Raw genomic sequence first — 12,363 nt, forward strand, 5'->3', positions numbered from 1 at the left:
TATGGACTTTGGAGATGTTGCCTTTTTTTTTTTCTTCAGCTAGTGGCTCCTAAAGGTCAAGATTTGTCATTTGTACTTCTAAAACAAAATGTTCAACGATTAAAAAGAATATTATAAGGACAAATGTTTGTGAGTTATTGTGATTTTTTGGGGGGTGGGGTAAACATAAATTAAAAATTTAAATAAAAAAATTAAATAAAAATAATAATACTTAAAACATTTTACAGTAACTTACTGGCATCCTCTTTACAGTGCACCTGACTGAACTCCTGAACTTTCATTGTTATTCATCTCTTTTAAGATTTTAACTTAAAGTTTTGATTTTACGTACTGGAAATCATTCGGCATTCACGCTAGAGGAAAACGTCTGCATGATTTAAATTGTATTTTGGTCATTACTAATCAACATAATGATCTTAGTTAAAAAAACAAAAACAAAAAACATGTAATTGTTCTCTAGATGTGACACATGAAGTGAAGTCAGTGTCAGTGATGGAGGGAGATTCGGTCACGCTAATGTTACTGAAACACAAAGTAATATTTGTTGATACAGTGAATGTTTGGGAGCACAAGAATAGCTGAATTCAACAGACTCACACAAACCATCTCAACCTATGATAGTGCTGATGGGAGATTCAGAGACAGACTGAAACTGGATCAAACCAGATCTCTGACCATCACAAACACCAGAACCACAGACTCTGGACTTTATAAGGTAACAATTGTCAGCCGAGAGACCAAGTACAAGAGTTTCAATGTTACAGTCTATGGTAAGTTGACCATTGTGGCATAATTTACACTAACCATTTTTATTGTAATATTTTAGAATGTTTATTTTTTCAATATTCATTACATCCACAGTTTATGATACTGACTTCCTTAATTGTTGTAATTAGGCAACAATAACCAAAAACAAAGCAAGCACAAAATGTAACATTTTCAGTATAAGAAAAAATTGTAAAATTATATCAAACTGATAAGGTTTTATAGGTGCTTAAATAATATAAAAATATATAATATATCCTATGAAAACAAGTAATTGTTAACTAGGCTATTACTTTATTGTAGTTATGCTATCAATCAACTTTGCATCAACACTGAAGGTGACTTCAGAACAACAGCCGAAATTCATACTTTTCCTTTTATCAAAGTAAAGTTGCTTGAAACAATCTAGGCGCTGATTTATGTTTCTGGTGGGAGCCCACACTCCATAATTAACTTAGCCCACACTTAATTGTTGTGTAATTTATGTTAGTTTATTAAGTTGTATGTTCTGTTTTGTATTTAACACAAATCAGGCCAATGAAAGACAAATACTATTCCTTTTCTCCATACAAAATGTTTAATTAACAATACATCTGTATTTAGTCGACTCAAGAATGTTTTGGAAAAGATTTAGAAACCTATATTAATAAAAAAACTGAAGTCTAAGATAGAAATGTGTGTATTTGATGTGCTTTTTTATACTTAGAATGGCAATTTGGATTTTTTTTCTAATTATTTATATAAATCTTTTAAAACAAATTAAAAACAACAAAAAAAAGTACCTGCAACAAATGTGGACACCCAATACAGCTCCTAAGATGCATGTGAAAGAGAAAGATTTCAGCTATACCAAATATGAGGTCTAATGGAATTAAAAGACAAACAGGAGTAAATAAAATAGTTCGATTTGTTTTCTCTCTTCATTATCCCCTCGTTAAACTGTGTGTGCTCTTCACACTCCAGACCAGTGGGTGGCGGAACGGCACTCTTGGTTTCACAAACTACCAGAAACAGAAGAAGAGGAGACGCCCTCAACAACAGCTGCTTCAAAACAAAATATCAACCTCCACGAATCTGTTTTTTTTAAACGATCACTATTTACAAGTGAAGAGATGGATTCAGACCAGCAGGAAGGACAGAAACCTGTAAAAATTGAGTTTATTGAAGATTACAGTGAGAACAGGAGTGATCCTGATCAAGAAGTGAATCTTGAAGAGACTGAAGAACGGAAAGGTTGGTGTTTATTTTTGATTCCCCATTAAATGATGCTGTGAAACATTAAAGTTATAAAGCTTTAGCAGTTCTTTAATAGTTAGCCAGTCAACGCCCTTAACTTTAAAAATATGGATGAATTTCTTAAGCAGAATACTAAAGTGTGTGTGTGTGTGTGTGTGTGTGTGTGTGTGAGAGAGAGAGAGAGAGAGAGAGAGAGAGAGAGAGAGAGAGAGAGAGTGTGTGTGTGTGTGTGAGAGAGAGAAAAATCCCTAAACAAAACAATGAGAGAATAATGCATAAATGCTTTGAACAACATGAGGTTGTATAAATAATAGATTTGTTTGTGTGAAAAGGTTTGAACTAGGCTATTCAATGAATGTCTTTCTACAAATGCAATATGGTGCACAATACAACAATACAACAAAGCAAACCATTTCTGCTAAAAGTATGATTTTTGATCATTTTTTATGATGTCTTTGTTTGAACTCAAACTAATAAGTGTTTGTTTTGGCTCGTTCACAACAAGAATGCTAACTAATATAACTATTGTAACGACTGAGACAATCAGATCTATTTGTTGCATCCTACTAAAAAGCTTTTGAAGTAATTAATAAAAACATCCCCTCAAAAGAGACAAGAGAGCAGAAAAGGCCTCAGTCACCTTTTGCAAAAAAAAAAAAAAAAAAAAAATAATAATAATGTAATCAAACTTCTTAAATTAAAAGAAATAAAATTTAACGGCAGAAACAAAAGTGTATTGGTTGAACATACAATAGGCTAGTAATCAAGCAGTAACCAAACATTGTAAAGATATTAAGTGCAAAGGCCTGCAAACAGGAATTCAAAATAAAACATAGCAGCTGAACCTGAGAATAAACTAATAAAAAGTTGTCAAACAACAACTTATTAATTAATTATTTGGTTATTTATAAATACAAATATTAACCAAACATTGTAAAGTGTCACACCACTCAGTGTCACACCACTCATGGCCTGTGAATGCTCACTTAATCAGCAATGGCAAATTATTTCTCATGAAGACGAGCCTTTCTGCTCTCTCTGCTGTAAGTCTATTTCTCTTTTCATCCACAATGTTGGAAACTGTGCTGAACACTCCCTCGCTTTCTACACTAGTGCAGGGGGCACAGAGGTATTTTGTGGTAATGGCAGCAAGACAATGTAATCAGTATTTGATGACTCCTCAGTACTGGTATGGGTTGTCTGAGGCAGCGATGGTTTTCTCCGTAAGATATCCATGCAGTTGGACTGCAGGGATCTTCACACTCCTCCACAATTTAGTCAAACTCTTGCATAAAGCTGCCCGCTGCTGCTGCTGCTTCCACCCGAGGGACCTTTTCTTGTGGCTCTGTAGCCTCTGATGCTCCAGCTGTGCTGCTCCTCAAGTCTTCCTCTAGTTCCCCTGTCAGTGCATCTTTTGCACGCTTTGCGGATTGTGCACTTGTAAAGTATCTGAAACAGAAATAAAACATAGGCTACACTATCGTTCAAAAGTTCGGGGTCACTTCGAAATTTCCTTGCTTTGCATGAAAACATACATGAAATGAGTTTGAATAGGAAATATAGTCATTGACAAGGTTAGAAATAATGATTTTTATTTGAAATAATAATTGTGTCCTTCAAACTTTGCTTTCGTCAAAGAATCCTCCATTTGCAGCAATTACAGTCTTGCAGACCTTTGGCATTCAATTTGTTGTGGTTGTAAGGCCCGATATATTGGTCCAAAGCCAGTTCACCAATACACGGGGAAGGTTATCACATGTTCTGTCCTCTGACTCCATTCATCAATTCATCTGACTCCATAAATGAAAGGTTTTAATAATATCTGTGCCTCACTAAAAGTGAGCGAATGTATGATTATAATTAATTCGTTACATTTATATAGCGCTTTTTCTGAGACCAGCGCTTTACATATGGAAGGGGGGAATCTCCTCAACCACCACCAATGTGCAGCATCCACTTGGATGATGCGACGGCAGCCATATTGCGCCAGAACGCCCACCACACACCAGCTTACTGGTGGAGAGGAGAGTGAAATTATTCCTTTTAACCATTAAATGACCAATGTCAAAATCAGTTAGAATAATCACATGTAACAATTTAATATTTAAGATATCAGAGATCAATTCCACAATTAATTCAAATATCTAGAACATGATTATACATTGGTTACACCCTCAAATGGCTTCTATCCAGGCCTTATCTCTGAATCAGTTTTCTCTAAACTTCTATAAACCTCATTTCCTTTTATTTTATCTATCTGGATATGAGATGTCTGTACCACTCACTTTGAGACATTTCAAATGACACCAAAAACATAAACATTCACATTACACCATGTTCTTGTGTGAGTTCTTTGTTGTTTCTGAGAGGAAGTGATTGTGTGGGGGAAGTCGAATGTTAATTAGTCAGCAGGGCCAAAGGAGCATGCCCCAACTATATTTTCAGTCTTACAAGGTAATCTAAAAAGATTTCACCCCATGCTTTCTGAAGCATCTCCCACAAGTTGGATTGGCTTGATGGGCACTTTTTACGTACCATGCGGTCAAGCTGCTCCCACAACAGCTCAATAGGGTTGAGATCCGGTGACTGTGCTGGCCACTCCATTATAGACAGAATACCAGCTGACTGCTTCTTCCCTAAATAGTTCTTGCATAGTTTGGAGCTGTGCTTTGGGTCATTGTCCTGTAGGGATCAACCGATATGCATTTTTTAGCGCTGATGCCGATTTTTTTTCATCAGCCTTAAGGCCTGTTCACACCGGGACGAATTTCGCGCGCGATATTCGCCGACGTTTAACGCCTCGTGACTAAACAAAGGGCGCCAATGTGAGTGTGCACACCGACGCGAAAAACGCCACGCGTAAAAGCGTCATTTTTTAAAAAACGCCTCGGGTTCGTTTTTTTGGTTTGACGCGCCGCGTCAAAAACTATCCGACCAATGAGATTGGCGCTTTTGCTCACATGTCTGGAGCTTCTGAAGTTACAGTAAAACACAACTTGGGGGCGCTCAAACACAAAACGGTCTTGCCGAGCACACATACAGGCGAAGAAGATAGCGTCTACACTGCTGGGAAGAAATAAGACGAGGAAGATGCAAGGCAAGATGAATGTAGAGCTGCTGGCCTCGTTGGTGTCGGAACATAAAGAACTATATGACAAACGCGACTACAAAAATCTTGATAAAAGAGAACTGTTATGGAGTGGTGTTGCAGAGCAAATGGGCCTTGATGGTGAGTTTCATTTTACTTAATTGTCTTTCATGTACATATTGTAACTTTTTCCCACGAACGTTTGACAATCGCGCCATCTAATGTCAGGGAATGAATTTGCATGTTCACTCGGCTCATCGTCAGCGAAAATCGCTTGGGTGTGAACACAAAAAACGCGTTGAAAAACGCTGGCGAATAACGCGCGCCGATATTCGTCCCGGTGTGTAAGGCCCTTTAGCCGATGACCGATACGGGCTGCCGATTTTCTTGGGCTGATATTTGGAGCCGATACTGCTTTATTGCTGAGACTGAATTAATTTGTTTTAAACGTGTTTGAATTAATTATTTGAATTAGTTTTTTTTTTTATAAATAGACAGGAACATGTTATTCTGTGTAGTTGTCTGATATATGTAATCGTGATCTCCATTTTAAACAAAACAAAAAAGATTTTAAGCCAAATACATTCTCAGTTTATTATGAATTAGGGACTGTTCACATATCTCGTGTGATGTGCCACTGTGCCACTTTGTCCTGTTGGCTAATCTTCTCAGAACACATTTGCCAGGTTTTACAAGCTGGATGTACTGTCTGTAGCGTCACAAGTGCTTTCAGTGAGTTGAGGTTTTACTCGTGTATTTTAAAAAACTGTTATTACCAGCTATGCAGTAGTTACTATTATGTTGCTAACTCTGTGTTTGTTTATTAACGTTGATGCAGCTGTCACCGCAAACGCTGTCTATACTGTTTTAAACTCTCATGCTTGAGTGCTGTTGTGGCAAAAATTCTCATGAAACAATTATCACCGCGTAAGAGACACTCTGAATCAAATGGTCATTTAAAAGTATTTAGTCTTGCAAGAATAGGCCCAGTTGCCCACACAGAAGTGACACAAAAGCCGTTTCTCAATATGCGTTCTTGTCTGTACTTGTGTTCTTGTGGACTTGTGAAACGTCATCAGTTGCTGCCCTAGTACTGTTCCAATTCAAAGTTCACATCTAGCCAAGTCCAGTTCAAATCCCCGGATGTGTTCTTGATCCGCCCCTTTTACCGAGGATGCATCTATTTTACCACTTGCTTGAGCAACTTAATATATAATTATATAGAAGTAATGCATTTAATAATATGTTGTTTAAATTGTGTTTAAACGTGAATACATCTATTAAAGACTCCGAAAGAGTGTATATGTGCAAAGGGAATCGCAATGCTGACAAAAAAACTTTTTTAAAATAAAAGTTGCTGATAACTTCTGGATTTGAAATACAAATTGTGAGTAGGCCTATGTATTTGTGGTATAGCCTACAGCAGCGGATCAGTTACGCACTGCAAACGCAACATATGTGAAAGCATTATTGCGCGTGCTGCTCCTGCACTGCATACGCACTGCAACACGCAGTCTGTCAGGAAAAATTCATCTCACGGAATGATGATAATATCAGAAACTCTCTGTAACGGCGTTCATTTCGAGTCGGACAATAATGCCTACAGAGTCAGAGTGCTGTATAGAGATGAAACAGGTATGGTTTAGTAGTTTAATTACGGTTATTATAACTTATTTGTCATCTGCTTGTAGGCTATGTATCCATTATTTATTGATAGCCTACAAGTCTGCTGTCTGAATGATGATCAAACATGTAACTTACTGATGAGTTTAATAAAGTTTATTGTACACCACACAAAAGATGAAGCGTCAGTTTTACTTCAGAAAATCACCGTAAGAGCTGAGTAAACACAGTAGGCTAAGTTATAAGAAGTGCGCAAGTAGCCAGTAGAGTTGAGGGAGCATTCCTGTGGGCGGAGGTTAGTCAAGAAACGGTTCTGGTGATGTCACTAATGCAGGATGTAGAGGGGTGTAGTCCAATCGAGCCGTTTTTTGTAGTCAACTTCTGTTAAATAAAATATCTCGCTTGGCATTGAACTTTGAGCTTTATAATTTTACAGATATTATTTATGCTCTAACAGCAACATTACACACTAACTAAAGTTTGAAACATGGAATCGCATGCAACGGGACCTTTAAGTTACCAAAGAAATAATTCAGGCTAAGTTCATTTCACTCGTAGGTAGAAATGAACAAAGGAGAATATGAAAAACAAAGACAAAAGACTAAAACTAAAGCTAAAAAGAAAACCGAAAAGGATAGCTGAGGTGAATAACTGAAGTGGGGAGAAACTAAATGGCCCGTCCTCTTAAGGAAATCCTCGTTCACGCCTCCTTTTGGATGGATGACAAATCACCTTCAGAGATTCTTGAGTGGGAAGAGTTTTCTTTGTCCTGTCGGGACGGTTCATCTGCACAGTTTATGACGATGTCAGAATTCGTTGTTTCTATTCCAGAAAGATGGTACACAACAAAAGTCTGTTGTTCTGGGGATACTCCGTGGGCCCATAAAAAAAGTCAGAGGGGCAATTTTGCCTAGACTCTCGGGCGTTAGGCGATAATTTGCATCTGACGAGTCAGGAGGTTGAAAGCTTTAGGAATCTTAGCAAAGAATGTGTTCAGAAGGAAAGAATGAAAGAATCATGATTCTTGTCCATCTGTAAAGCCTTACAAATTAACAAAATATAAAATTAAAAAAAAGGATGGTAGACATTTAGGCCTTTTTTTTTTCAAAAAAGCACTAAAGTACGAAGTGAGAGGAAGCAATATTTCAGTAAGGTTGTCAAAAATAGTCATTCAACAAGAAATTGTTGCTACTATTCTGTTCTTCTCATTAAATAGAATATTGATACAGAATATTACACTATAGCATTATTTTCAGGGCTCGCCAATAAGGACTGCCCGACGACCCCGAGTCAGCAAGAACAAACGGCAAGACCCATGTCTAACCACACTTGAGACCGTCATAAATCCTCCCAGCTATTAATTAATTATATCAAGTCATGATTGATTATTAATATTTCTTTTGAGCTAATTGGTTACACTACCTTAGAGCAAATGTTTAAAAAAAAAAATTATTTACTGAAAATTTTAACTTTTTAACTTTCATTCTAGACCTGAAGGGAGAACTGGATGAAGCGGAGGAGGAACATCGTGTCAAAACTGAAGAAAACTCTTTGAGTTGCTCACAGACCGGAAGTAAACTTGTAGTGGGAAAAAGCTTCCCTTACAAACAAAGTCTTAAAGATCACATGACAGTTCATGGTGAAGAGAAGCCGCACACATGTGATCAGTGTGGGAAGAGTTTTTCACAAGGATACCTTAAGTTTCACATGAAAATCCACACCGGAGAGAAGCTGCACACATGTGATCAGTGTGGGAAGAGTTTCACATTAAAAGGAACCCTTAATAATCACATGAAAATCCACACTGGAGAGAAGCCACACACATGTGACCACTGTGGCAAGAGTTTTACACAAAAAGGAAACCTTAAAGAACACCTTAAAATCCACACTGTAAAAAAGCCACACACATGTGATCTGTGTGGGAAGAGTTTCACACTAAAAGAACAGCTTACGAGACACATTGAAATCCATACTGAAGAGAGGCCTTATAAATGTGATCAGTGTGGAAGGACTTTCATATATGAGGAAAGACTTCAAAACCACATGAAAGTTCATAATAAGAAGCTGCACACATGTGATCAATGCGGGAAAAGTTTTTCCCTAAAATCCACCCTAAACAGACACAAGAAAATCCACACTGGAGAGAAGCCACACACATGTGATCAATGCGGGAAGAGTTTCACAATTTTATCAAAGCTTATGTATCATGTTAAAATCCACACTGGAGAGAAGCCGCACAAATGTAAACAATGCGGGAAGAGTTTCACAATTTTATCAAAGCTTATGTATCACATGAAAATCCACACCGAAGGGAAGCCTACATGTGATCAGTGTGGGAAGAGTTTCACACGAAAAGCATACCTTAAGGATCACATGAAAATCCACACTGGAGAGAAGCCACACAAATGTGATCAGTGTGGGAAGTGTTTCATATTTAAGCAAAGTCTTCAAGACCACATCAAAGTTCATAGTGGAGAGAAGCCGCACACTTGTGATCAATGCGGGAAAAGTTTTGCTCTAAAAAATCTCCTAAACGGACACAAGAAAATCCACACTGGAGAGAAGCCACACAAATGTGAACAATGTGGGAAGAGTTTTACAGTTATATCAAAGCTTATGTATCACATGAAAATCCACACCGGAGAGAAGCCGCACACATGTGATCAGTGTGGGAAGAGTTTCACACTAAAAGGAGTCCTTAAGGATCATATGAAAATCCACATCGGAGAGAAGCCGCACATATGTGATCAGTGTGGGAAGAGTTTCATACGAAAAGGAGGCCTTAAGCAACACATGAGAATCCACACTGGAGAGAAGCCGTACAGATGTGATCAGTGTGGGAAGGGTTTCAGTTTTGCATGTTCATTCAAAGTACATCTGGGTTCTCATTCTGGAGAAAAAACATTTAACTGTAATCAGTGCAGTAAAAAATTTATTTCGGCAGGTTCCCTGAAGAAGCACATGAACGTTCATTCAAAGGGGAAGTCTTATGTGTGTTGGTGTGGAAAGGGATTTTCTTGGCCGAATGGCTTAAAAGTACACCAGAAAAAACACAGTGGTGAGAAGAATCATGTGTCCTTTGTTTGTGGAAAAAACAATTTTACAGAGGGTGAACTGAAGCAGCACCAGAGGAGAAGCTGCACACAAAAAAGACTCCTTAAGGATCACATGAAAATCCACTCAAGAGAGAAACTGCACACATGCTATCAGTGCAGGAAGAGTTTCAGAAGTGTTCGAGCTTTGAAATTACATCTGTGTTCTCATTCTAGAGACAGAAAGAAGCACAAGAAAGTTGATTCAAAGGGGAAGCTTTTCTGTTCTGCTTGTGAAAAAAGTTTTACACGACTGAGCGCTTTTAAAGTACACCAGAAAACACATACCAGTGCGAAAGCAGTGTGAAAGACATTTGCTAAACTGAACAAAAAAACAAAGAATTCACAATGTGACAGGAGATTTAGTCCATCAGGACAACTGAAAATACATAAAAGCATCCTCATCGAAGAGAAGCCATTTCACTGTACTTCATGTAAAAAAATAAATAAAATAAAAACTTAAATACCCTACTCAACTTCTGGATCTGAACAGGAACTATGATTTCAGACATTATTAGTTCAAACGTAACACAATGTTATGGCGATCTGAGCCATTTTCTGTTCTTCGCCATTTCCACAAGGGTGTGATGCAAAGGATTTAATGCATGAATCCATAACATGCCTTGTAAAACTTTACTTTTTCTTTGTTTTGTTACATTTCAGAAATCAAAATCAAAAAATGTTTTGCACCTTTTCACATTCCAAAAACATGAATTATTTTTCCACGGTCAAAAGACTGTCTAGCACCAACCCTTCCTTCTTCCTTTTTCTTCAGAATTATTACGCATATGTAACGCATAACGTTTTCCCACTCTCTTTGTTTGGGGTTTGTTATATGCTGGGGTGCCAGACAGGATTTCATTAATTAAATTAATTAAAGTTCAATTTAAGAAAAATGTATAAAGGTCTTGTGTAGTCTGATTTAACTTTAACAAAACCAGGTCACTTAATGAGATAAGAATTTTACACCAGTAATCAATATAATAATAAACATAATAATCATTCTTAAAAAGACCATAACCATTCAATACGACAAGATGCATACTATTGCATTCAAAAATTTATTTTCGAAAGATCCACAAGCGTTTCAAAATTGTGTTTCTGGTTAAAGAAGAAATAAAGAAAACAAAAATCAGTTTAAAATTTGACCAGCCACCAAACTGTCATGTCTTGTCATGTTATGTCTTGTTCCTAATCTCTCTCTCTACTCTGTCTGCCTCTGCTGGGTTTTTTTTGGGGGTTACTTTCCCTTTCCCTTCCTCCAGCTGTTCCTCATCTTCTCTGACTACCTCGTTTACTCTCATCCCACCTGTTCCCTCTTCCCTCTGATTAGGTCCCTATTTCTCTCTCTCATTTTTTGAGACTTCTCAGACGTTAGTATAGAGACTGGAGGCTCCCAGTCCGTTAATCCAGTTCTGGTTTTGTAACTGGATGTCTCTCGTATTGTTTTCCCTGCAGCGTCTCAACGACAATCAGCTACTCACACAATGACGAGGATAATTCCTTTTAGACACCGACGATAACTTTATTGCCGCGGATAAAACAAAAAACTGCTGCGGAAGTCTTCCAGAGGAACTCCGCTAGGAAGTTCTTTTCCAGCTAAAGTTAGTTTTGATTTATTCCCTTCCGTCGCAACGATCATTTGTTATTAAAGCTACACAGTGTAACTTTTTAAGTGGATTCTTAGTAAAAAACACTTTCTATCAAAAGTATGTGCTCATTCATGTGTAAGTACTTCTACCAACTAATAAAGTATTCTCGTAAGCGTAAAATCTGCCATTTATATACATAAAAGTGAGATGGCGGAAGCCATGTTGCGCCTCCATCTTGAAAATACATTCGCCAAAGAGGGACATACCTGAAAATTCAAGCTTTGCCTTTTGCGTTTTACACTCATTGACACCGTGACGAATGCGAGGGGGAGATTACTCATGACTGCCGGCAGATTTGGAAGGTTGCTGAAGTTGAAGGATCACACCTATTTTCGAGGACATGTAGCAGAGTCGCCAAGGAAGCGAAAGAGAATTAAAACGTCAACGCGACAGGCAAATCAGCAAGACCTAAGTCAATATTGGAGTAACTTTTCCCAGATGGAAAGAGCTCAAGATTAGCAAAGATTTTAAAATGGGTGCCTGCTTTCTTCTCGACAGGTAATTCAGCCTATTTGTGTAACTTTTAAGTTTTATAGTTGCTTGTCTAACCATAGCATGGTTGTCTAGTATAACTTGCGTTACTTTTCCTCGCGTCAATGGTGAAAAAGTATTGTTTACCTTGTAACATAAATCTGTGCTGCGACGGGTGAAGAACAGTTTTAAAGGCGCAATTTTTTGCGAAATTGAACTGGAAGCCATGTTAATCTTGGAATAATACGGCCACCGTAGGAGTTAAAACGCCCTCGGAATTGAAAGGAACAGAAACTAATATTCACTGGGTAGTCATATAAAATTTCACAGCTAGATGGGGAAAATATCACACCGTGTAGCTTTAAATTAGGGGCCGCTAAGACAACACCATTCTCTCCACTGTTGTGGCAAAAATTCATTAAACAATCATCAACTG

At 37.7% G+C, this 12,363-nt stretch overlaps 1 protein-coding gene across 1 annotated transcript; it reads left to right on the top strand.

The window, feature by feature from the left end:
- The first annotated feature begins 1,733 nt into the window (after nucleotides 1-1,733).
- Nucleotides 1,734-10,262, top strand: LOC311295884 (uncharacterized protein). Its single transcript, XM_084417428.1, has 2 exons — nucleotides 1,734-1,998; nucleotides 8,202-10,262. Exons 1-2 carry the CDS (start codon nucleotides 1,878-1,880, stop codon nucleotides 10,109-10,111), a joined length of 2,031 nt encoding a protein of 676 aa, XP_084273554.1. The 5' UTR covers nucleotides 1,734-1,877; the 3' UTR covers nucleotides 10,112-10,262.
- The last annotated feature ends 2,101 nt before the right edge of the window (nucleotides 10,263-12,363 follow it).

This window comes from Rutilus rutilus (genome assembly GCF_951802725.1).
Source record: "Rutilus rutilus genome assembly, chromosome: 8".
NCBI lineage: Eukaryota > Metazoa > Chordata > Actinopteri > Cypriniformes > Leuciscidae > Rutilus > Rutilus rutilus.